The sequence below is a fragment of the Myiozetetes cayanensis genome, unplaced genomic scaffold (assembly GCF_022539395.1).
Source record: "Myiozetetes cayanensis isolate MyiCay16 unplaced genomic scaffold, myiCay2020 scf7, whole genome shotgun sequence".
In the NCBI taxonomy this organism is placed as follows: Eukaryota; Metazoa; Chordata; class Aves; order Passeriformes; family Tyrannidae; genus Myiozetetes; species Myiozetetes cayanensis.
Window position 1 is genome coordinate 3584658 of NW_026087964.1, and position 24557 is coordinate 3609214.

Consider the following 24557-nt stretch of genomic DNA (forward strand, 5'->3'; position numbering starts at 1 on the left):
GGAGGTCACGCCAAACCTGCGGGATGCCCGGTGGGAATCCAGCCGGGAATCCCGCTGTACTCCACAGCGGCGAGGGGAGCCCCGAACCCGTGGAGGCACCGCGAGCCCCACGCAGCCGCCCGCCCTCCCCGCACCCCGTCCCGCGTGGGGCTGCGGCGGAACCCGCCCCGCGCCTCCGCTCACCGGGGGGGGAAACTCCGCGCCGGCCCCCGGGGGAAAGCGGGGAGCCGGGGGGAAAAAAGGGGAGGGCTCAGCGCCGCCGCCGCTATTCAAAAACCTCTTCCCGCCGCCGCCGCCGCGCCGAGTCCCGCTCGCTCCCTCCGCCCCGCCATGGACACACAGCCACGCGCCGCCCGCCGCCCCGCCCCCGCCCGCCGCCCATTCGCTGAGCCGCCTGCCCGTCAGCGCGAGGCGCGGCGCGGTTGGCTGGAGGAGCTGCCCGTCAAGGCGCGCCCCGCCCCCTGTCCCCGCCCCTCCCCGCCCCGCGCGCCCCGGGGGGCGCTCAAACGGCCGCTTTAAGTCGCCGTCAAAATTTACTTTTAGGCCCCGCCCGCTGAGCGCCGATTGGACGGTGGGGAATCTCCCCTGCGTCGCCACTGGCTGGCCGGGGTGTCCATAACCCGCCGAGGTCCCGCCCACCCCGATGCCGTCATCCCGCCCGATTTGTCCGCGCGCCCACGCGTCCCCGCCCCGTCCCCGGCGCCCGCTCGCCCAATCAGGGGCGGCTTCTCAAGCTCCGCGAAGAAACGCGTAGAAAGGCCGGCGCTCATTGGCCGGCGCGCCGTGGCCCTTTCCCCGCCCTCTTGGAGCGTACCAAGGCGGAGCGGGCAGAAGGGGGGGGGGAGAAGGGGGAAGCGTTGGTTCGTCCCGATTCCATGAGGGCCGGGGCGGGGCGCGCGCCGTCTCCCGGCATGCCGCGCGCGCCGTAGGTAGCTCCCGCCGGGACGCGCTGGGAAGGAGGGCGGGAGGGAAAAGGGAGGGCGAGAAAAAAAAGAGTGTGTCGGGGGAGGAGGAGAAGGGGGGGGGGGGAAAGGCGGCCGGTGCCCGATCCAAGATGGCGGTGCAGGAATCGGCCGCCCAGCTCTCAATGACCCTGAAGGTGCAGGAGTACCCCACTCTCAAGGTGGGTGCCGGGGTCGCCCCCGGGGCGGGAGGGGAGCGCTGAGGGGGGAGCAGCGCTGAGGGGGAGCCCCGTTCCTCACCCCGCTCTCTGCTCGCCCTGGGGAGCCCCGGGATGGAGCTGGGGACGGATTCCCAGCGCGCAGTTCTCGCCTCGTCCCCGTTTTTCTCTCCGCTTTTGACGCCCCGGCTGGTGCCGCTCCGGCTGCTGCTGCTGCTCTTCCCATCCCCCTCCGCTGAGGGAGAGGGACGTGCCTGGAATATGCGGCTATACCCGGTGTCTCCGTGTCCTGAGGGGACGGGGGAGGCCCCCGGGCCACGCTGGGGACACAAAAGAGCTGGCGGGGAGCCGGGAGAGGGAGAAGTGAGGCGCTTGTGGTGGCGGGGCGGTGTGAGCGGGGAGCGGGCTCGGGGCGAGCCGGGCTGGGGGAGAGGCTCTGGGGCGTGCGAGGGGAACGTATTCCCTCAGGAACACCGGGGGCTGCCCGGAGTGCTCATCCCAGGTGATTATCGGGATCTGCGTGGCGTTGTTAGGAGACGTGCCGAAGGGGAGGCAGTGGAGGTGGAGGTAGAATATGGTTCCCTGGTCCCCTGAAGGTGGAGATGAGCTTGAGCATATAAAAAGGGACAGACGTGCTGGGGAAAAAAAAAAAAAAAAAAGGCTGGAGGCCTGTGGAGACGAATAAGCAAAATGCAGTTTGGTAAAAGCACGGGAGTGCTGGCTGAGGCGCTGGGTCTGTCTGCAGGGTGGGGGTTTCCCAGGGCTGCATGGGTGGTCCTGGGCTTTAACCAGGTGTTGTGAAGCAGGTGAAGGACTCGGCGGTGACCTTAACGCTCAGCGCCTCGGGAGCTGCTGAACTGCGAGGGTGATGCTCGTAGGAATCCACGGAAACCTTTGTCTGAAGTCTCCTGTTGTGTTATGAAGCAGGTCTGCCACATAACAGCAGTGGCTGTGGAAGGGGAGCTGGGAGAAGTCTGTTGCAGAATGCTTATTTAAGCATCTCGAGCGTCAGCGTATCAACATTTTGTCGCCCATAGAAGACGCTTATGCAAAGTCAACTTTGTTGTGCTGAGATCACGCTGCGCCTTCGTCGCGCACCGAGTGCCGTGTGCTCTTTGCAGTGTTGGTCTTGCAGGCTTTGAAACCATGTTCTTCTCCTGCATGTCCTCCCCCGCTCTCCCAGCTCCCTTCCACTCGGGTCCGAGAAGCAGAAGGACAAAGTGTTGATTCCCGTTTTACATATGAAGGCTCCTTTCTGTCATCCAGAAGTACTTTAAAGCTGGCAGCGTCAGGCTTACATTTTAGAATAGCTATAAAGAGTTCTCTCTAGCACTTTCCACGGCCAGGAAAAATGTAAAGGCATTTAACGTTAAGAAGATCATTTTAAGACTGCATTTTAGATGTATCCCAGTTGTTATCTCAGCTTTGCTTGCTACATTCCTGAAAAATTACTGGCAGTGAGGATCAGTGAGTTTTTGTTTTGCTGCTGGTGACTTAAGAGCAATTGTCAAGGTGCCAGCTATTTAAAAGGTAGAGAATATTTTGGACTACTTCTTTTATTTCCACAAACATTCTTTCTCCCAAAAAAATCTCAACAAAAATATACATAAGAGATTGGAATGTTGTTTGTAAAGTTACGAAGCTAAATAGTAAGAGGGTGAGACACCCCTCCACTGAAACTCTTAATTTTCCATTAAAGGTGGTGTTTATTGATTCTTCCCAGCACCCATTCAACTTCTGGGTTGTTCCTGTAATCTTTAACAACATTTTTCATTGTTTAAAAAACCTGTCAGAACAGTGTCTGCTCAAATCTTTTGAATGTGTCCTCTGAAATGTTCTTAGCTGTGAGTCATATATCAAAACATTTTAGTGGTGGAGGTGAAAAAGCAGCAGGGAGAAATGAGCACGAAGGCTGAAGTCTACTGAAGTAAGTTGATAGCAAATCCCACTTTGTTCTTTAGGAGTCAGGTGCCCACAAGTTTCTGTGGGACTGAGGCTCTGGGAATTTTTTATTTCCACTTTATTCAGATGCTGTATAAAATGAATGTGTATCGCTTTTAATGTTGTTCACCAACACAGTAGCTCAGATATTTCTCTTGGAACTCTGGACACTGGTGATTTTCCCTTTATGCAAGTAAAATATAAAAGATTGCAGACTTGTATTTATATCCTTCCTGTTTCCTCCCTCTAGCTTCCTCATGCCAACATCACTAGATAATAGTTGTGTAATAGTTCTACATTTACAGTATGTTCCACAGAGTGCTTTTTATGTGAAAGAGTGCTTCAGCCTGCAGAGGGAAATCCCTGTTCCATAGCTAAATTGTGGCTGCTGCTGGAGTGGAAACGCTTCAGCCATTCTTCAGCAGATCAGCTGAGGGGAAGTAAATAGAGTTCTTCAGCTGAGTCTGGGGAAGCTGTTTAAGTGTACAAAATAATACTTGAATATTCCCCCTTCCCCACTCCAGTCCCTTCTCAAGGACAAGAAGGTTGTCAGCTACTCTTCTACCGAAGTGCTTTTTTTTTTTTAAGGCCTCCTGATAGAGAATTCTGGTCTCAGATGAGAGGATGCAACATGAAAGCTGACAAGGAATGAATGTGAACATTGTTGTCGTAGTTCTTTGCTGAAGCACTAATAAACAAGTGATGACAGGAAGCTGGATAATGTATCCATATCTCTAGAAGTGTGAGTAATTATTAAACTGAGCTGGCAAGCTGTATGGAGTAAGACCCCAAGAGTGGAAGATGGGAGACCCAAAAGCAGGGATGATCACTTGTGAAAATGTTCTTATCTGGGCTGTTTGTGGCAAACAGTTTAGGGTCAGCTGGACTGCAACTGCTTTGAGAAACAGTTGATCACCAGGAGAGCTGTAGGAACACAGGATACTTCAGCGTCTTCTCAGAGCCGCTCTTTGGCTTGTTGTGTTGGCAGCTGTAGCAGGGAGAATACTGGCAGCACATTTCATAAGATACTGGTTTGTCATGGACATAGAATATTTACCTGAGTGTTAGAGGGGAATATATAGGAGAATTGGATTATCTGAAGTGTGCATTGTTCCTATCCCAAATCCACAGAATAGCTGAGGTTAGAACAGACCTCTGAAGACAATCTAGTCCAGAGGCCTGCCCTCAAAGCAGGGTCAGCTGGAGCAGGTTGCTCAAAGCCACGTCCAGACTGTTCTCAATTACCTCCCAAGGTGGAGATTTCGGCCTCTCTAGGCAAATCTATTCCAGTGTTTGACTACTGTTATGGTACTAAAAAAATTAGTAGTTTTTAGTTTACAAGGAAATTTCTGTGTTTCAGTTTATGTCCATTGCCTATTGTCCTTTTACTGGGCACTGCTGAGAGTACTCTGGCTCCATCTTCTTTACTCCCCCCATCAGGTGATTCAAACACATTGATAAGGCTTGCCCTGAGTCTTTTGTTCTCCAGTTAAACAATCCCAGGTCTCTCAGCCCCTCTTCATATATCGGATGCTCCAGTCTGTGAGTGATCTCTGTGACCTTCTCTTTACTCATTCCAGTATGTCCAAGATTCTCTTGTAGTGGAGGTGCAGAACTGGACACAGCACTTTGAGTGGGTCTAACTCCTAGTTAGAGTAGAGGGGAAGGGTCACCTTCCTTGACCCCCTGGCAATGTTTCCTAACACAGCCCAGGGTGCTGTTGGTGGCCTTTGCTGCAAAGTCACGTTGCTGTCATGGACAGCTTGTCCACCAGGACCCCAGGTTCTATTCTGCAAAGCTGCTTTCCAGGTGTGGGACTCTGGAGTGTCCTGGTGCGAGTGGTTGTTTCTTCCCAAGTGTAGGACTTGGCATTTCCCTTTGTTGAACTTTATGAGGTTCTTGTTTGCCTGTTTCTCCATCCAGCCTGTTGAAGTCCTTATGAATGGCACCATGGCCACCTGGCATATTAACAACTCCTCCCTCCCAGTTTTGTATCATCTGCAGACTGGAGGTGCGCTCTGACCCATCATCCAGGACACTAATGCGAGTGTCAAACAGTTCAGGTCAACTTCTTCACCCACTGAAGCAGAAAAGGTGCAAGATTAATTTTTTGTGTAATTGGTTGTACTACTTTGTTTTCTCCCATGTGTATAAGCTTCACTATAAGTTGGTTTTGAACATAACTTTGTACTTGGATATTAAGAGTCAGAGTACTTCTGTCAGAACTTGGAGCATGTAGCAGCAAAAGTTCAGTGAAAGTGGTTCAAGCAGAACTTGAGAAGGACAGAAGTAACAGCTTTTAACACCTAGTTCACTGTCAGTACCTCAGTGTAAAAAAATGTATATATAATCGTGTTAGAACCATAGAATGCTTTGGGTTGGAAAGAACCCTAAATATCATGTAGTTCTAACCCCCAACCATGGGCAGGGACACCTTCCACTAGACCAGGTTGCTCAGAGCACCATCCAACCTGGTCTTGAACATTGCCAGGGATAGTGCATCCACAGCTTCCCTGGGCAACCTGTCCCAGACTTTTACCACCCTCACAATAAAAAAACTTCTAACGTCTACTCTAAATCTACCCTCTGTCAGTTTGAAGCCATTCCTCCTCATTCTATCACTACATGCTCTCGTCAAAAGTCTCTCCAGCTCCCTTGTAGCCCCCTTTCTAGATTTTCAACTGATTAGTGAAGTGCTTTTCAAGCATAACGTTGGCAAAATAAGCTAAACCTGGACATTGGTAAGTCAGTTCTGCACTAACTCATAGTGAACACTTACATCTCACACCAAATCCATCTTCAGACCAGGTGCTCTGACTCACCCCTTGCGCTGAATGTCCACACTGAATAATGCACTTCCTGTTTTGACACATCGTGTGTGTGTCAGCAAACAAGTGTGACATCTTTTGTACCGCTCTTCTGGTTCTGCCCTGGGCTCTGTTCTGAGAAACACCGTGTTTTGGGAAAAATCTGATACTGTGGGACTTCAGAAGTTGGACATTGTAAAGCAGCTGAAGTAGGAGTTGGATCCCATTGGTCTCTTTTCCACCCCTGTCCACTCACTCAAAACATATTTTAAAATGATTAATGTGAGAAGAGGACACAATAAAAGGCAGTAACAGTGTGGCCATGAGCTAGAGCTGTTGCTTGGTTATCGGTACTCCATTGTGCCTGTAGGAAAATACTTTAGCAAAGATATTCTCAAACACCTCATCAAAGATCTCCTCTTAGTATCTTCCAAGTGAGTGCTCAGCTGATGTTGCAATTCCCAGTTGCAGCATACTTGAGTTGTGTTTTCACGGGACAGTGGCCCCTGATCTTGTGAGTGTGGTTTGTGTATGTTTTCTGGTGTAGGAATAATGTGTTTGTACAGTAGCTGGCATGTTGGGGTCTTTTAAATGTTGATAAAAAGCAAGAATGTTGGTGAAATGTTTGTTTCTTTGCATAGTGAATGTTTTTCAAGACTTGGGAAGCAGGAGTACTTCAAACATTTGCTAGATATTGTCACAGGAGGTAAAATGCTTCTCTGCTTGGAGTGATAGAAGTGGAGCTCTTGCTGGATGTTGTGGTTACCCAGTGTCAGTTTTTATCTCCCTAAACATCTTCCCATTGTCTTTCAGTTCAGTAGTTCCTATGTTAATCAGCATAGGATTGTGCCTTTTGGGCCCTCAGATTTAGGGAAAGACTGTTTTGGCAGATGGGTGTTTGCTATAAGGGCAAAGATCCATCAGTCCTTGTAAAGTCAAAAACCTGCCCTCTTTGTACACTTGGCCTGCCACAGCTCACAGCCTGCAGATGCACTCTATGGGAAGCATTTGCTATCCCAGAATGTGGAATAGGCTATATTACTTGATTGCTTACAATACATTATTGCCTTTTTAAATAAGGCAGGTTTATGTTAAGATACCTTCATTTTGATATCCAGTAATTTAACTGGTTGCTTCACAACCTACTCTTGATTCACCTCAGCTTTTTTTGGAGTGTTTTGTGGATTAACATGACTTGTAAACTAGTGAAAACTGAAGACAGATAATTAATTAATAATTAATATTGAGTAGAACTTTGGTCATTCATATATTCTGATGCAGGTCTCCTAATTGGAATCAATAATCCTTAATTATTTGTCTTAGGAGAAATGCTGTCACTTCAGCTGGAATAGGTTATTTTGAGAGCAGTCTGATTGGAAGTGGGATCTCTAGCCAGTACCATGGGTGTCTGGAGTGTGCAAACATGCAGAAGGACGATGACCTCTTTCATTTAGAGGTGGTACTGTGATTAAAATGAACAAATATTTGGAAAAGAAAGGAGGAGCAAAACAAACGGAGGGACTTTCTCAGGACACAAACGTGCTGCGTGACCTCAGCCAAGCAACTCAGCTGCTTCTTTGGACAGGAAGCAGTGCTTAGGTTCATGTTAATACTCCAGTATTTCTACTAAAAGAAGAAAAGAGAAAAATTTGTTTTGAGGGCAGCTACAAGCAAGTGCATTGAAGAGGACTGGCTTCTGTTGTCCCACGGGTGGCTCTAGACAGGGCTCCAAAATGGCTGTCAACCTGCTTACATAAGGATGCAAGACACTTGTCTGTAAATATAAAATGGCTTAGTTTTTGTGTAGGAAGCCTTGTTCAAAAGTTTGTAATGTATTCAGAAAGAAGTTACTTGCAGTTTGTGTAAAAGGATAATATTTGGAAGGATTATGATTGCTTCTGTTGACTAAGTATGTGTGTAGCAGATGGATAGTCAAGATTTTTTTGCTGCTAATTCTCTCCTGTATTGAAGTAGCAGCTTTGAATAATATAATGATACTTTCTTTCTAGACACAGCTGCTCTAGAATACACAGTACTGTCTCCCCGAGTTGTAAAACTGACTTGTTTTTAACTAAGGCAAACTGCTAAGCTTTACACTTCAAAAACACTAAAACTGTTTTTAAAAAGAGTGATTTTTTAAAAATCCAAAGTACTTGCAACTGCATTTGGGCTTTTGAAATTACTTTGTATTGATCTATATCTCTTCAAGAGTTTATATTAATGTTTTCACCTAATTAAACCTAAATGTAGACATTATTATAAGCCACTCATTACTGAAATATACTACTTCTCCTTTTTGTAACTTTCTTTTCCTTTTCGAATTTTGCCTAGAACAAAGAAAAACCTATTACTATTTCAAGGAATTGATAAGAGCTACTCATCAGAAGAATTCACTCTGTGAATAAGTGTTGATATCATTTACATTTTGGATGAGTTCAGTGACAAGTAATGATGCTGACTCTGTTCTGAAATAATCCAAGAATTATAGGGGGGAAAATGGAGTGTGTAAAAATACAGAATTTCAGTAATTCGGCATGGAAATGCTTAATTGTTACTGGTTTGAGGGAAAATTTTCAGTAATTCATTGTATCTTACCTCATTTTTCAAATGGCATCAGGTCTAATCAGTTGTCTTCTACTTCTGTTTTGTTGAGGATGAGCATGGTGATCTACTCTAGTCCCAAGGAAACAACCTAATGCTCAAAAGTGTTTCTTGCAGGGTTTACTTTTCTCTTGATACTGTTTGTTTATTAACACTCTTCAGGAGATGCTTATTCTTTCCATGTTGCCATACTTCCTCTTTCCCAAAGTAGAACTAAGTTGTCTTTGCTTCTTGTTTTTTGAAAGGCAATTTCCTCCCTGCACTTCCCTTTCTGCTCCCTACCTGTCTGTGGCTTTCATGTAAGGGCACGATTCCATGGCATTTGAAAAAGCTTATTTATACCTCAGAAAGTCTTCAACAGAATTGTCTTGGAGACCTGTAGATTCACACAGATCTCTGGTGCTTTTCAGGTGTTATAAGCTAACACAAATGAGGAGAGGAAGCACATCATTTTTCTGACCCTTGAAAGGAGAGCATAGTTCTGTAATGGTTCCCCCCACCTAATCTGGTAGGACTCTTTTATTTTATATTTCTTGAAACTTTTTTTCTTTTTCTTCCCACTGGTTATGTGACTTCATGTACTTGATAAGATGTTTCCGATTCCTCCTGCCCATGACTGAGTTAATTTGAAAATATACACAACGTAGGTATTTGTGTCTTTTAAAAAAATCACATTTTATGTGGGAAAGAGTTGCTTTCAGCCAGGAGACTGTAACATTGAGGAAGGATGATTCACACAGGCATCTGTAAGGTCAGGATATACAGCTAAAAGTTCCCTGCATATGAGTTGGTGCTGCTGTAAAGCTAGACCCAATTAACTTCTTACTTCCAGATACAGAAGGAAATTGGATGTTCTTTTACAGAACTGCAAACCTGTGTACAAGATGCTTGTTTCTGTTTTCTGTGAAATCAGTTTCTAGAAAATAAACCTTTGAAAATTCCTGTTAACAGGAGTCTGGGAAGTGGTTAATGGTCTTACTTTCACCGCCAAATAATTCTTCCTTCAATTGTGATGACTTTTTTGAAGTCTCACTTTTACTCTGTAATTTCCAACAATCAAGTGATACTATAAAAGCTGGCTTTTACTTTTTTTTCTGCTGCATCTGAACTAGTTTCCTATGTGTGGTCACTGTGGGGTAGAAACTGGTTTTGATTAATGTTGTGGTCTGAAAGAGATTGATTGAATTTTAGTTTCCATTTTTATCTGGAAACTAAACTATCTGTTTTTTAGGTTTGAATCTACCTAAGTAAAGAAGGAATTTAGCCTGTTGTAGTATGTGACCTAAAGGTCTAGTGTAAGGCTACAGACTTGTGGGAGGTTAAAGGCTTACATTTTTTGCAAAACTTCAGTCATGAAAGAAACGTGTAATTCGGTCTTTCAATATTGGAAAAACTTGTGGGCAGCATCAAGGTGGTATTTGGAGTTTCAGAAAGTGGCCATTATACTTTGGCCTAAGATCCTACACCTCTAAAGGAGTAGAAATGCAGGATGTAACACTTTTTTATAAAAAGCTTATTTGGCTTGGGAAATAAGCCTGTGTCCAGTCCTCCCCCTAATTCTCTGGGAACTCTCTGATAAATACTGAAGTAGTCTGAGGATTTTGTTGGGTAGCGGTGAAAGGAAGACGAAGTAGAAGACTGTTTCAGTGCTTCTACTTTCTTAAGTAAAATTCTAGTGGGATTCTTAAGATATGTAATTGATTTTTCCCTTCCAGCCAGTGGCTTATTGATGCAGAAATACTGTCCTTACTAATCAAATATAGAATAGTGTACATCAGTTAAATGTGACTTTTGCAAAGGGCATGCCATGTAAAAATTCTGGAGTCTTTTTAAAATATTGAAGGAGGTGGTGAGGTCGATTTGGTTGATAGCTCATTCGCATAACGGAGTGTTCTTTGGAGATAAGCCTTACCAGGAACTCTTGCAAGAAAGAACACAGAAGTCCTTATGTGGGAAGTACCTTCTGTGGTACTGGGCAAGATAAAAAAACATCAAGATTTGATAGCCAACCTCTGTAACAGTGGAAGGTTGATGTTAGAGTCCTGCTGGTATTCGGCTGATTGAGCAGCCTGGAAGAGAGAGAGTGTGTACTGAGATGGAACAGCTTCCTTGATGATACTGAGATGATCAAGGTATTACAGATATAGCCCAAGTGTGAAGCGTCCCGAGAAGAATAATGAGAGACTGAATGGGTGTTAAAATAGATTAAATTCAGTATAGGCAAGTGTGATGTGGTACAGTTTTTGGGTGTGGTGGAAAGAAAATCAATCCCAGTCTTATATATATATATATAATCACTGAGTCAGAAATGATTATCATTGCTCAATGGGATCTTAAGGTTGTAGTGAATGTCTCCTGTAGATGGTTGGGCTAGTGTAGACAAACATAGGACAGAAGTGTTGGGAAAGGGAAGAATGGAGAACCTCATTAAATAGCAATGAAAATCCATGGCTGCTGCTTCTCTCAAGGAGTATGAATTACTCTTATTATCTCCCTTCCTTCATCCTGAAATAGGATGTACTAGAACTGCAAAATATCTACAGGAGGACAAAAATGATTAGAGATATGGAACGTCTGCCTTCAAAGAATGGTTTATAAAGAACTTCAATCTCAAGATACATGAGAAGTATGTGGGAGAAAGTGTGTTCCCTTTTTTGCTTCCAAAACAAGAACAAAAGAGTTTCAAATTAGGCTGGTTGTTGACAAGTCAAAACCAAAGAGTATTTCTTCACACTGTGTGAGGCTGTGAAACGTCTCACCACAGGATGTTGCAGTGCTAAAAGCCGGGTCAACAGCAACCAGCAGAGTTCATGGGTGAGAAACACTCCGTGGTATTTCTACTATTAAACTCCCATCTCTGGCTCAAGAAAAGATGGTGACAGAGGAGGACTTCTGGTCTTACCCAGTTCTTCATATGGAAATGTATTTGGGGTTTAAATTAGCAGTGGGGATCTATAATTCAGCCCCCTTTAGAGATGAAGTACTAAAATTAAGGTAAGGAAGTACCCCTGCAGGCTGTGTAATTCTGGCTTCTGCTTGAATCTGGGCTGACCTCAAAGCTAATCTGGGTTGCTCAGGGTCCTGCCTAGTTCTGAAAGTTTTGAAGGGTGGAGATTCCATCCTTGCCAGCTGCTGTTCCAGTGCTTACCAGTTCTCCTGGCTGAAATATTTTTTTTCTTTATATCCAACTGGAATTTCCTTCAGTGCCAGCTGTCAACTCCCTCCTTCCATTTTGCTCTGTAACTCAGAGAAGTCTGGCTGGCTCTTATCTATGACCTTCACCTTTAGGGAGTAGAAAGCTTCTATCAGCCCCCAACTCCCTGTAGCCTTCCCTTCTGTGAGTAAAACAAGCCTGCCCCTCTCAGCTTCTCTTGGATTTTGTATCCTCCAAGCAGCTCACTGTTGTGGTGGCAGCCTTCTGGACTCCTTCCAGTTTGTCAGCATCTCTTCTTTAACAGGAGGGGGAAGTGACCTGAAAACCAGACTCAGTATTCCAGATGAGTCTGCAGGAGTGCTGAGCATAAACAATCACTCCTCTCAGCCCACTGCCTTTAGTCTTGCCAGTGCAGCCTGGGATGTGGTGAACTTTCATTGCCACGAGAGTCTGTAGCTGGTTCATGTCCAACCTGCTGTCCATCAGACCCTCTGCCCCTTTTCCTGCAGAGGTGATCCTCACCAGTTACTCCACAGTGTGTGCTAAAGGCTGGGGTAGTTTTGTGCCAGGTGCAGGGCCCTGGTTTTTCCTTTGATTGCGTTTCACAAAATTCTTGGTGTGTTTCTCCAGCTCGTTATTCCTTCTGAATGGCAGCCCTGCCATCCAGCATTGCCAAGCACTCCACTCTCTGTGAGCTTTTTGGTTGTGTGTTCCATAGTGCCAGTGGGTAAGGATGACACATGTATGTTGGAGCTGATAACATTCCTTGGGAATCAAGCAGTGCTTGATGGACCACCAGGAAGCTTTTGAACCACCGACCATTATTCTTTGAGCTTGGCTCTCCAGTCAGTCCCTAACCTGTCTTGTGTTCCAGCCATTCAGTCCACACCTCCCCAGTTTGGCTACCAGGGTATTGTGGGAGACAGTGTGAAAAACCTCACTAAAATTGTTATTAAGTGCTGCCAGTGCACTTCTGCCATTCAGAGAGAGTCCATCAGTGAGAGCAGTGTTTTCCAGCTTGACCTGGTTATGGCAGATCTGGGCTGGTTATTCCTAAGTCACCTTTATAAGCTTGGAAATGGTTTCCATATGAGTTTTTGTTTTAATGTAACTGAGATGAGGCACACCGAGCTGTAGTTTCCATGGTCTTCCAGGTTCTCTTTTTGCAGTAGAGGTAGGAAGCCTGCCCTTTTCAGTGCCTGACAACTCCCTTGTTCACCATGACATTCCAGCAATGGTAGCAGCGTTGTAGGGTCATCTGTGAGCTCCCTCCCTCCCTTCTACTCCCATGTCCCTGTGTATCTTCAGCTGCTTTGGACTTCCTGTGTGAATTGTACCTCTCTCCCCAGACTCAGTTGCTCATACATGATCAGGAAGGCTTAGAAGAAGACCTTACCAGTAAAGACAAGGCACTTAGAACTAAGACTTTCTGTTCTCCTTTGTTGCTGGGTCACAAACTCAATTTTGTAGGTGCTTTTCTTCATCTTCCCTATGCCACTCCTGTGTCTGTAGAGCCCTTGTAGTTACAGTTACTTATTTGAACTCTAGATAAATCAAGTGGATGTGTATGTTGGCTGTGATTTTAATGAGTGCTGGATTTCTAGCTGTGACTCCTTGTCCTCCATCCTGGCTGGAGGACCACAACACCTCTGCAAGGAAGACCTTGCCTCAGTTCATGTTTGTTGTGTTATGTTGTACTCTCCCCCAGGCAGAGAGCCCTTCAGCAGTGTATGTATCCAATTTGTTTGGGAACCCCAGGTGCTTAATGAGTGAGTGACTGTGTCAGTTGGAGAAGCTGTGAATGTGCAACAAGGCAAAAACCTTGCCACATTCTCGAAATGCCATTAAGCTGCTTAATAGAATTCAAGGTGCTAAAAGGAGCCTGAGTCCAGTCTGGATGTCTGACTTCCGTCAGCATAAATGCCTTTGAGGAAGCAAAGCCTTATAAGCTTTGATCACTATAATTAATGAAATTCTATGAGGGGAAAAGGATTTGCATTCTCCTCTCACATTCTATATTTTTTAAGGCTATAGCTGGTATGTTCTCATTGCAAGTTTTGTAAAGCCAGTGTTCTGTGAGCCTGTAGAGATAAGTAAGAACTGGGGTGAGAGTGTGATCAGCAGCTGTTTCTGTGTATTTGATTTATGGATGGAGCACTAAGTGCACATAGATACATTTAGAACACCTTAAGAAGAAAAGAAAAAGGAAGAATCTCATTAAAATGTTGATAACAAGTGTGAAAACAATATGCACTGCAGGATGCTGTATAATGGATTGACTGGTTTAGAACCATAGAATGGTTTGGTTTGAAGGAACCTTAAGGATAATATAGTTCCAACCTCCCTGCCGTGTCCATTGGACCAGGTTGCTCAAAGCCCCATCCAACCTGACCTTGACCACTTCCAGGGATAGGGCATCCACAGCATCACTGGGCAACCTCTTCCAGTGCCTCACCACCCTCACAGTAAAGAATTTCTTCCTGGTATCTAATCTAAACCTGCTCTCTGTCTGTTTAAAGCCATTCTCCCTCGTCCTATCACTCCATGCCCTTGTCCAAAATCCCTCTCCAGCTCTCTGGTAGCCAACCCCTTGAGGCACTGGAAGGTGCCAGAAGGTCTCCATGGAGCCTTCTCTGCTCCAGGCTGAATAGCCCCAGCTCTCCCAGCCTGTTTTTATTGGAGAGGTGCTCCAGCCCTCTGATGACCTCTGTGGCCTCCTCTGGACTTGCTCCAATGTGTCCGTGTCCTTCTCATGTTTGGGACCCCAGAGCTGGATGCAGCACTGCAGGTGGGGCTTCACGAGGGTGGAAAAGAGGGGGAAAATTGCCTCCCTTAACCTGCTGATCACACTTGTTTTGATTCAGCCTAGGATGCAGTTGCCTTCATATTGTTTCTATTTCATTAAATATTTATTTTCAGTCTGATAATTAACACTTGGGAAGTGTATACAGTTTGCTAACCAGGTTATAAGATATGCAAGTGTTTAATGCTGGCTTTTTTTCCCCCTCTAGTTTTAATATGTATTCAAAAAACTCAAGAAAATGAAATCACTTAGTCAGTGATTATTGAAAGCTTTATTTTAATGAGAATGTATTTAGTATTAAATTCACTATATTTCAGGGTATTTTAAGTTACATTTGATGTAGCTTGTGAAAAGATTGCCTGCAGTTGCCCAATTTGAACAGTTTTAGCCACTTCATGATTTTAGAACTTCCAGTCTTGGTTTTGTACCTTATTGGTGTTCATGGGCTGTTTGGGCTGAAGACCAGGCAGTAAGCATCCCAGTTGAGTTCCAAAGTGTGCTTAAAAACTGCCTCAGACATCCTGAGCTCTGCAGTTTCTGCTCCCTGCACTCAACAACCAACATGTGGCTCTCAGGGCAGTCCTTCCTCTTCTTCCACCAGTTCAAGCTTGTAGGTCCAGAAGGATCCTCTCCTAAGTCTTGCCTCCACAGCTACAGGTTGCTGGAGCGTGTTCTGGGAGAGCACACCGGTTTTCTGGCTTTCTAAAACCGGAGTGAAGTAACTCCTGAAATTAAGAAAATATCAGGTTAATCAGTTCTCTTTGCCTCTCTGTTGGCATTTAGCACCTGGAAACAGACACACTACATTTGCAGAAGCCTCCAGCCAAGTAGGCTTTCCTTCATATCACAGCCAAATTTTGATCTGGGAAAAACTTCTTTTACTGTAATTTTACCCCTTGTGTAGGCTATTCTAACTTCAGTCAAATTCCTTTTCACTAGATTTAAGTTTGACCTGGTTTAGTACATGCTGAAGTTGAATAATGTGTCTGCAGCTGTGGAAGCTGATGAACAAAAGGAGCAGAATCTGTTTGGTGACACTGGATTGAAATGTGCTGCCCACTAGTATTTTACAACTCTCCTTTGTATCCTCTGGTGTGTTCACGGTATGAGCCAGCTGGGTGTGGTTTTTCAAGCTCTAACGAGTCAGGCAAGTTGGTATTGTACTTATACAGAACACATTCTGGTCAGTACTTGCTGCTTTATTTCAAATTTTTCTGATGTTTAGTAGCTGATTATTCTTTTTGCTTAAGGTAATTCTTCCCTAGGCAGAGTTCTGTAGGTCACTTTTTCCCCTAAAGACTGTGTAATCCAGGCTCAGTCACAGATTGGTACTGGCAGAAAAGATTGAAGGTCTCTAATGAGATGTAAATTTTTGCACCCGTCTCTTGATCCAAAAAGTTTGGTGTTCACTGTTTTCTAACTACAGGACCTGAAAATTAAAGTGAACCATAATTAAGAATTTTTAGAATTTCATTGTCCAGAAAACTTTATGTTCTGCTTCCGTTTACTGTCATTGTTGGAGGGAAAAAAATGAACTTATTGTTTCAGAGCCTGTAAGTTTTGAAGGAGTTCTGCAGTAAAGCAAACCAGCACTGGGCAGCAGAATCTTTTGGAGCCTTGGAACTGTAGGAGTAACAAAAGAACCAGTGGATCAAGATACAAAATGGAGATAAAATGCTTTCTCTGTAAGGAATGTAGCAGTTGCAGTTTCTAAATTTTGGCATTCGTAGAATCTAGTCCTGTAAAGTAAGTGTGAAAACTGTACCTGAGGAGGATTTACAGATATTCTCTTAAAAACTGCTGGGTCTATAGTAAGAAACAAGTGCCTGTGCAAATTATGAAAAGCTGTGGTAAAGAGTATTTACTGCCAGCTTCAGTTATGCAAATAATTTCATTGTACCTTTCATTTCCCTTGTTATTGGTACACTAAAGATATGCTTCACAATATGTTTTTTATTTACTTTATGGTGGAGCAGTTCAACTCACAGCCTCTTCCACACAGGATATTCAGATCATTTTTAGGGTAGGGCAAAAAAACCAAAATAAAACAATATTCAAAAAACTATTGCACCTAGACACATTCTAAATGATATATAATGATGCCAGCTGAAATTGAAAGTTCAATTGTTCTAAATGTCATATGAACACAAACTGTGCCAGAAATCTGCACACTAAAGAGACAGAGCACAGGAAACTGGAGCTGTTATTGCTCTTGCAATAGGAACTGCAGATAAGGAACTAGGGAAAAGGGAGATTAAACATGGACATTTTTTCAAACCTGACTAGATCTGTGTCCTGCTCAAAATTTAACAAAAGCACTTAACTGTAGTCAAAAAGATACCTCAAATCAGTAGTAACTTGTGCAGGTTTTGATGGATGTAGCTTTGCAGTGTGGCATGGAAAGCTGATTAACAAAATACTTGCAGAAATGTTTTTCAGTGAGCAGTACGAAAAATGCAGGGGGAGGGAAGCAAAAAAGTTGTCTTAATGCTGTCTGGCGTCAAGTCTTGGAAATAAAGTTTCCATGTTCAAAAGCTTGATGTCAAAATGATGGTCCCCCAAAACATCCCTTCTGTCTAAGGGGCTCTAAAATGTTTCATACTTTTTGTGGAAATGGAGAAATGAGAGTTGTAGATCGAATAGAAGATGGTTGCATAGGCAACTAAGTAGGCGTCAAAGCCTGTTAATTGTGATGGTTTATGTGGTTTGGGTTTTGGGTGGGTGTAGTGCTGGGATTTTAGGGCAAGATGTGTAAGGAGAATAATTGTTTTAGCTTGATGCTTCCTGTGCTAAAGGCTTGTTCTGACATTTGTTTAGTTCTTAACTTGAGATGCCAAAAACCATTAAATAGATCATTTCAGTGTTCCTGAGAGGAAGAAGAGAGCCCTTTCATATCTTATCAGGAGTATCCTTGTGTTGCATTTCTGCTACAAATAAGAACAACCTACTGTAGGTCATGCAAAGTCTTGGAAAGCAAATGCTTTACTCTGAACCAAACCGTTCTCTAACTGGGAACTGCAGTGATTAATGTAGAAACCTCTGTCCTAATGGAGCCCAAAAGGAGTGTGGCCCCTGGGGACACTTCTTTGCATGCAAATGATTAGAATGAGGAAAATGGAGACCTTGATATAATTGATTAGAAGTTATATGCTTGAAAGATTTGTAATCAAACATGAACGTGGTACGTACCAAACAGAGCGCTGATTCGCGTTTCCTGTTCTACCTTTAACGTGTATAATCTGATTGCTGGCGAAATTAGGCCTTTGATTAATGGAAAAGCAATCAGGGTTATCATAACTACCTGAAAGAACTTCTCATGGACTTTTTAAAGATAAAAGACATGGATTAATTAAGTGTACAGCACTGGAATGTTTTTAAAAATTCCCGTTTCTGTGAAGTAATAGAGCTTCCTGTCCAAGTTGCTTGTGCTGTCACTGTAGCGGAAACAACATGATGGGAGCAGCTTAGCATTTACTGTGAGCTTTTCCCAAATCATTCACCAGGCTGTAGACTGCTCCCATATGTGTGTCCTTAAAGGCCATCAGTAGCAGTTTTGATACAACTGTCCCATAAAGGTGTGGAACAAGTAAGACAGGAGACCTCCAAGGCTGGTTGATCTCACCCAGGAATGAAGCCTGGGTGAGACGAATTTAACCAACTTGTGTCATGCAGTGTAGGGCTTTATCACTAAAAGAGGATTTACATGGAATTTCTCTTAGCATTCCTTGTAGTCCCAGTGGCAGTAATGTTAAAATGTAGTCTTTTGTGGGCAGAAGTATCTAGGAGACCTAGTAGGTTTCCTGAATAACTGTTGGTGTACTATATATCCATTTTTTAGTAGCCAATATGCATTATACATGCTTTCTCAAAGGTAACTTTTTGTTTGATTAATTCCTGAATTCCTGGTTGTAGTTTAACTTGTAGCTTTCCTTTTGTAGACACACATTTGTCTTTGCTTTCTGTTCTCCCTGGACTGTTTCCAGCCAAAGCAGGAAAGGTGAAACTAGTACCAGAAAAGAAACTACAGTATTTATGTCCTGTCATTTTTTCATAATCTTTGAAGTGTTTGGTCCTTGCTGAAAGGCCTTAAATAAGGGCTTTGATATAGGAACTCAAGTTCAATTAATGATCCCTGCTCTCCTGGAACCGAGGTGTCCTTTGAGGGTGCATCAGATGAAATCATCAGTCTCTCTAAACTCTAGAGGACCAGAAATTCTGATGACTTGCTCTTTCTGGTTCAGGTGCCGTATGAAACACTGAACAAACGATTCCGGGCTGCACAGAAGAACATTGACCGGGAGACCAGCCACGTCACCATGGTGGTGGCAGAGCTGGAGAAGACACTGAGCAGTTGTCCTGCTGTGGACTCAGTCGTCAGTCTCCTGGATGGAGTAGTTGAAAAGCTCAGCGTTCTGAAACGCAAGGTAAGTGGTGTTCTACCTTCGCTGCTTGGTCTTTACAGAGTGAACAGAAATAATCTTCTGCAGTGCTGTCTGCCTGGGTGTTCTTCTCCAGAGAACAGGGGTCACTGGCACTGCAAGTGAAGGACTTGAACTGCACGCTGAAATCTTGCTTCGCTGTGCTTGAGGAACGTGACTTGGTGTCCCACGACTAAGCATAACAAACCTCTGTTGAGAGGTAAAATTAATATGTGTTTATAGTCCTGAAAAGGAATTTTGCTATCCACAGAAAAGAAAGAGCAGCAAAATTAATTGATTTGTATCAGTTCCTGCTTGTCTAATGGAAAGCTTTGTGCCAGTAGCATTAATTGATCGCTCGAAGAGCAAAACAGGTAGAACGTGAAGCTGAAAAATGTTTGACCTCCAGTGCAGGAATAGATGTATGCAGTGATGAGGCTCATTTGCAGAAGAAAGTGCAAGTTGTCCTGGTTTGTTACTTGAAATTTTTTTTAATAAACACTAAACTTGCAAGTTGAAAGATTCCTGGGGAATATTAAGAGCATTTTAAACAAAATTTGGCAAGATAACCTGCTTCAAGCTGTTCAGCTTGAACAAAATACAACCAACCTTTCGTGCCTTTACCACATCTTTCTTAGAAAAAGATGTATATGTTCTTAGAAAAAGAATTATAAGCCATCCTTATTTTGGATGGGAATATTACTCATCCTGAGAGTCATCAGAACACTTACTTGAAACAAGTCTTGCAGAAAAATGAAAATAGCTCTGTCGCCTGACTTTAAAGCAGTGCTTCTCCAAAAATAAATAGATGAAACATAGTAGCAGAGTCATTTCATTAAAACTTAAATGAAATAACCAACAGATATAAATCTTGAGACAGTATTAAGTGAAGCATCAAAATACCTTGGAGGTTTGTAACATGAAAATAACACTGTCATGTATGTTGATTTGGGGTTTTCTGCTTGAACAAGTCAGCTGGCTGTTGAAAAGCTCTTCTGCAGAAGACTTCATAAATTAATTGCTCTTTTCATCTTTGGATTGTGAGACTTAAAGAGGTCTTGAAGGATATGGGTTTTTTCACTTCTCTGTTACAGAAAGAAATAAGTACTATTTCTGAGAGAGGTGTTTGGTTTTGCTTGTAGGTGTGTAGTAATGATGTGGAGGAGTAAAAGTTATTTACTTGTTAAATCTTTGCTGGCTGTGGGGGTGTGTCTGAAGGCATTGCTGAATGTTTTGGGTGCAAAGCTCCACTTTAATGTAATTGCTCATTTGTTTTTGATGGCATGAAAGACTGTGGGGAATCTTATAGCTGCTCAGAAATAACAAAAGGCCAAAAAAAATTGTTTAACAGTAAAAGTCTTCTGAAATACAAAGGACTTGTTTCTGTTCCAAACCCTCCACTCCCAACTGTCTTCTCTATAATCTCTGCCCCAAGCAAAATGATTGTTTTCTTTAGGGCCTTTGGACCCTGTGGGATCTCTGTTTCCTCCTGTGTTTAGACAAGGATCTGATGAACTGCTGAGATGGCCATAATAGAATTAGATGGTTCCTTTATTTAACACCTTACTCGCTCTTAAAAGAGAGCTTTTCAACCCAGCAGGTTTCTTGGGTTCTGAAAACCATCCTGGGGAAACCTAGGCCTTTGTGTTTTTCCGTTTGTATCCTGTTTAATATGCTTGTTCCCTCAAGTTCTGTTAATGTCCAGCAGGGCAGGTCCAGATAGACTTGGTTCAGAGAGTTTTGAAAAGGATCTGTAGCCTTTCTGAATGTGCTAGAAGGATCAAAAACCCAGCAAGAGCTGCGTAAGTCCAGGTACAAACCCATATAAGCAGAGCCCTTTGGAATGAGAAAGGGTCTGACCTTTGTGCCTGGCTGGCTTGAATTCTCTTAGTTGTATTCAGAATATTTCTCAAGGTTACCTTCACATCTGGTAACACTGCAGACATCTAAAAAGTGAAAGTGAGCTTTGGCTCGAGTTCCTCTTTGCTTGCTGAATGGGAAAAAACTCAGTTTATAACTTAAACAAAGTACTCATCTCCAAACTGTATGTTACAAAATAAAGCTAAATACAGTAATGGAACTCAGACTTCAGTAATAAAAAAACCTCAAGGTACAAATGTTTACATGGATTTTGGTTAAAGACTCATGTATAGTGACTAAGGTTTTAGATACTTGAGTTGGGTATCAAAGGCCAGATCAGAGCCAGGCTTAACTGGAGCAAATTTTGAGTGGGAGTTTCTTGCACAAGTTTTCTCTTATTTCACGTTGCTTTTCGAATACTGACCCTTCCAGAAAAAGTGTCTATATGGGCAGGCATGGTAAACACAACTAGAACCAACCTGTGCTTGCGGGGCTGGAATTGCTATCCAAGGATGACACTGTAGCCTGAATAACTTGAGTACTGAGGAGGCAGCTGTGTCAGCATGAAGTGCAGGGGGGCCTGCCAAAAGCCTGCCAGGTGATTTGGGCTGTGCTGGGCTGGCAAACCTGCCTGCAGTTCTTCAAACCCAAGCCAGCGAGTTTAAAGTCACCACAAGGCAACCCAACCTGAAATTGCATCACCAGTGATAGATTCCAGATGGGAAAGGTACTGACCATCCTCTGCTGGTTTGCCTTTACCTTAGCAAGCATACGAAGGTGCTGCCAGCTTTCTGGAGTTCTTGTAGCCTGGCGTGACCCAGAGTTGTCACGTGCTGTGTACTGAGTCAGCAAGCTTGGAGTGACGAGGTGTCTGTCATAAAACTGCCTGGAAAAATTCGCGGCAAAACCATTCAACCATGTAACTTTAAGGCTGAAGGGAAGCAAGTAGAAGTTGAGTGCTTATTTTTTAATTAAAAAAAAAAACAAAAAACAAAAAACAATTGTGGGGATATGTTGGGGTGTGTGTTTTTGCTGGATATCCCAATATGTTGGTTTAAAAAAGTCATTCCTCTGGGCAAATGTATTTTCCTACGTAAGGCTCCCAAAGAGTGGATTCATGCTTCCACAGCAGCAGAGTTAAATGAAATAGTACCACTTTAACAAAACTGAGGATTTTGGGAAAACTGCTCTTAGGTCCTTGAATTACAGGTGCCAGGAGGCCAACTGGTTGTATAATTTTCATTATTGCATGACTGATTAAAATGGCTCCAGTGTATCAGAAGTAATGTGGGTTTACTCTGCATCACTCCTCAGCAGAACTAATTCAGCAGGACAGCTGCTGGAGGAGGAAGCCATACATAGGTTAGAGGTGGAAATTTTGCTTTCAAATGCTTGGACCACGTGACTGCAAACCCCCACAAAGCACTTTGCAGGCTATTACAGCAGTTGCTGCTGCAGGTGGAACTTTGCTGGTTTTGGACGAATTGCAAATTAAGCAGAAAAATGTATATATGCATAATGTCAAATAATTCAAAACCTATTTCTATGCAAGACTGTCTCACAACTGGACCAGCCATGCTCATACTTATGCACTGCCGTAGGAAATGTATTTCTAAATGAAAGAAACACCACTGGGGGTAACTGTGTAGAGCACTATGTGAAGGGTGCTTGCAAACAATTACTCTGGAGATTGAAAACGTCTCCCTCTTTACCGTTAACTTTTACTTTTCAGGCCGTTGAATCAATCCAGGCTGAAGATGAAAGTGCAAAGCTCTGCAAACGTAGGATTGAGCACCTGAAAGAACACAGTAGTGACCAGCCAGCTGCTGCAAACATGTGGAAGAAGAAGCGGATGGATCGTATGATGGTGGAGCACCTTCTGCGCTGCGGCTACTACAACACAGCTGTAAAACTAGCGAGGCAAAGTGGCATTGAGGTGGGTAGCAAACAAAATGGTAGCAAAGAGCAAGTTGGCAAATAGAAAAAAAAAAAGCTGCTTTAGCCTTGTAGCAGTTATTTGTATGTATTAGTATGTTTATCTGTTAAATCTTTTTAGGCTGGAGTTTGTTCGCCTTACTTGACGTAAATTGTATTTTAATGTATTAAATAAGTAAAAACTGAAGGCGTAGTTTTTAGTCACAAATTAAATGCTCTTAAATAAACACCTTGGCCTGTTAAAACTCAGATTAATTCTCAAATGTCATACAGAATTTTTTGTTAGAGGCCTCTAGCCTGCTGATTAAGCAGTTGGTGGAGCTTCCCATCTGTCTAGCCACACTCAGATGATATGTGTAGGTGACCAGACTGAGCAGAACAGCATATGCTGATTGCAGGAGCAACTGTTCCATTGTATCATCCTGCTATTTAATGGTTTGAGAGGAAAGCTGGCTTTTACTTGGGAAAATAAATTTTGATACAATTTGGGGTTTTTAGTAGCCAGTTTATCTTGTATGGTCCATGAAAGGTTTTACTGGTTTGCTTATTTCACTATTCCATGATATTTGCTTTCCTTTTCGTTAGTTGGTTTTGCTTTGGTCTCACAGTGGGTGATGAAGTCTTTGGAGTTTGTATGCTTTGGTGTAGCTTCTTTATGCAGAGCAGTGAATCCACACGGGTGTTCTGACAGCCATGGGGACATTGAAACCCATTCTTAAAGAATTTGCTGTTTATTTAAAGAAATCATGTTCTGCTAATTTTAGGCAGCATTTGCTATTCAATCCTGAGCAATCCTTGAATCTGAAGGTCTTTTGTGTTCCTGATTCCAGAAGGGATGCAACTCTTCTGCAACTCTATAAAGATGCTGAGAATTGAGTTGTATTATGTGACTCCTGTACTTCCCCTTTCTTAAATGGCGTATTGAACAGCTCTCTAAGCTTGTTGAGGGGAAAGAGATTGTCGTTGCTGATGTCAAATTAGAGCATATGCACTTGTTCTTTGTCTTGTAACATGACTGTATCTGTCACGTGTCTCTGTTACTCCTTGTCTGCTTTGCTGGTCTGATCCTGTTCAACCAGCAGCGAGTTCAATACATGCCAAATAGGAAACAGCATGTAGAGGTTGAAGAGAAGTGAGAGGGGAAGTAGGTTACAAAGTATTAATAGGAAATAGTCCTGAAGAAATCAACTGTAAGAGGCTGCTGTGCCTCACTAAAGATGCAGCCCATGCATGAGAGTCAGAAGACCCAAGGCAGTTAAAGCTGGGATAACTGCAGCTGACTGGTCAGCAGCTCTTCCACTTCTAGTAGATGTTTCCCTCTGTTTTGAGCAGGAGCTCATCTCTGCTGAATCATCATGTTACTGTACCTGCTAAGTCTGCTGAAAAAGCACTATGGAAATATTTTAACTTTCAAGGCAAGTTCTATTACGCCTGATTAAGTAACACTCACCTTTGGTTTAGACACAAGCATGGAAGTCTATGTCATGATACACTGCAGGATCGTGTGGTACGAAGCGTTGCACTTGTGAAGCCTTAAAGCTTTTCATTCTCTTTGCTGAATAGGAAACTTTGTGTTTAAACAAAGACAGTTTTAAATAAGATTATTTACCTTATGCCTTCAAGCCTAAGAGATTTTATTTGCATAACATCAAAGTAACGGGAATAACACAGAACATAGTTGCACGTTGAATGCACTGAGACCATATTTCTTCTAGTTTGTTCAAATTATGCATTTTAGTCATCATTAAAGTTTGTTTTGGCTTAATGAGGATCAGGCTTCCCTCAGTCTATCAGCTTTTTACTCAGTCTTTCTTACTGTGCAGTGATCCTCTTTGTCAACAGCTTTTACAGAGTCAGATACTGGGATTTGGTCGTTATACAGAATTTGGGGCTTTGCTGGTTTAGTAAGACAAATTCT

General features: G+C 43.4%; 1 protein-coding gene across 3 annotated transcripts in view; it reads left to right on the forward strand.

Annotated features, from left to right (window-relative positions):
* The first annotated feature begins 982 nt into the window (after positions 1–982).
* MAEA (macrophage erythroblast attacher, E3 ubiquitin ligase) overlaps positions 983–24557 on the forward strand; it is a 49658-nt gene continuing 26083 nt past the window's right edge. For 2 of the 3 annotated variants that reach the window (XM_050338074.1, XM_050338075.1), the window contains exons 1-3: positions 983–1123; positions 18668–18850; positions 22437–22640. In XM_050338074.1, coding sequence (XP_050194031.1) covers positions 1055–1123; positions 18668–18850; positions 22437–22640 — 456 coding nt within the window. In that variant the 5' untranslated portion in view covers positions 983–1054. Of the gene's footprint in view, positions 1124–8879; positions 8978–18667; positions 18851–22436; positions 22641–24557 lie in introns of all 3 variants that reach the window. The other variant, XM_050338077.1, reaches the window with a different exon arrangement.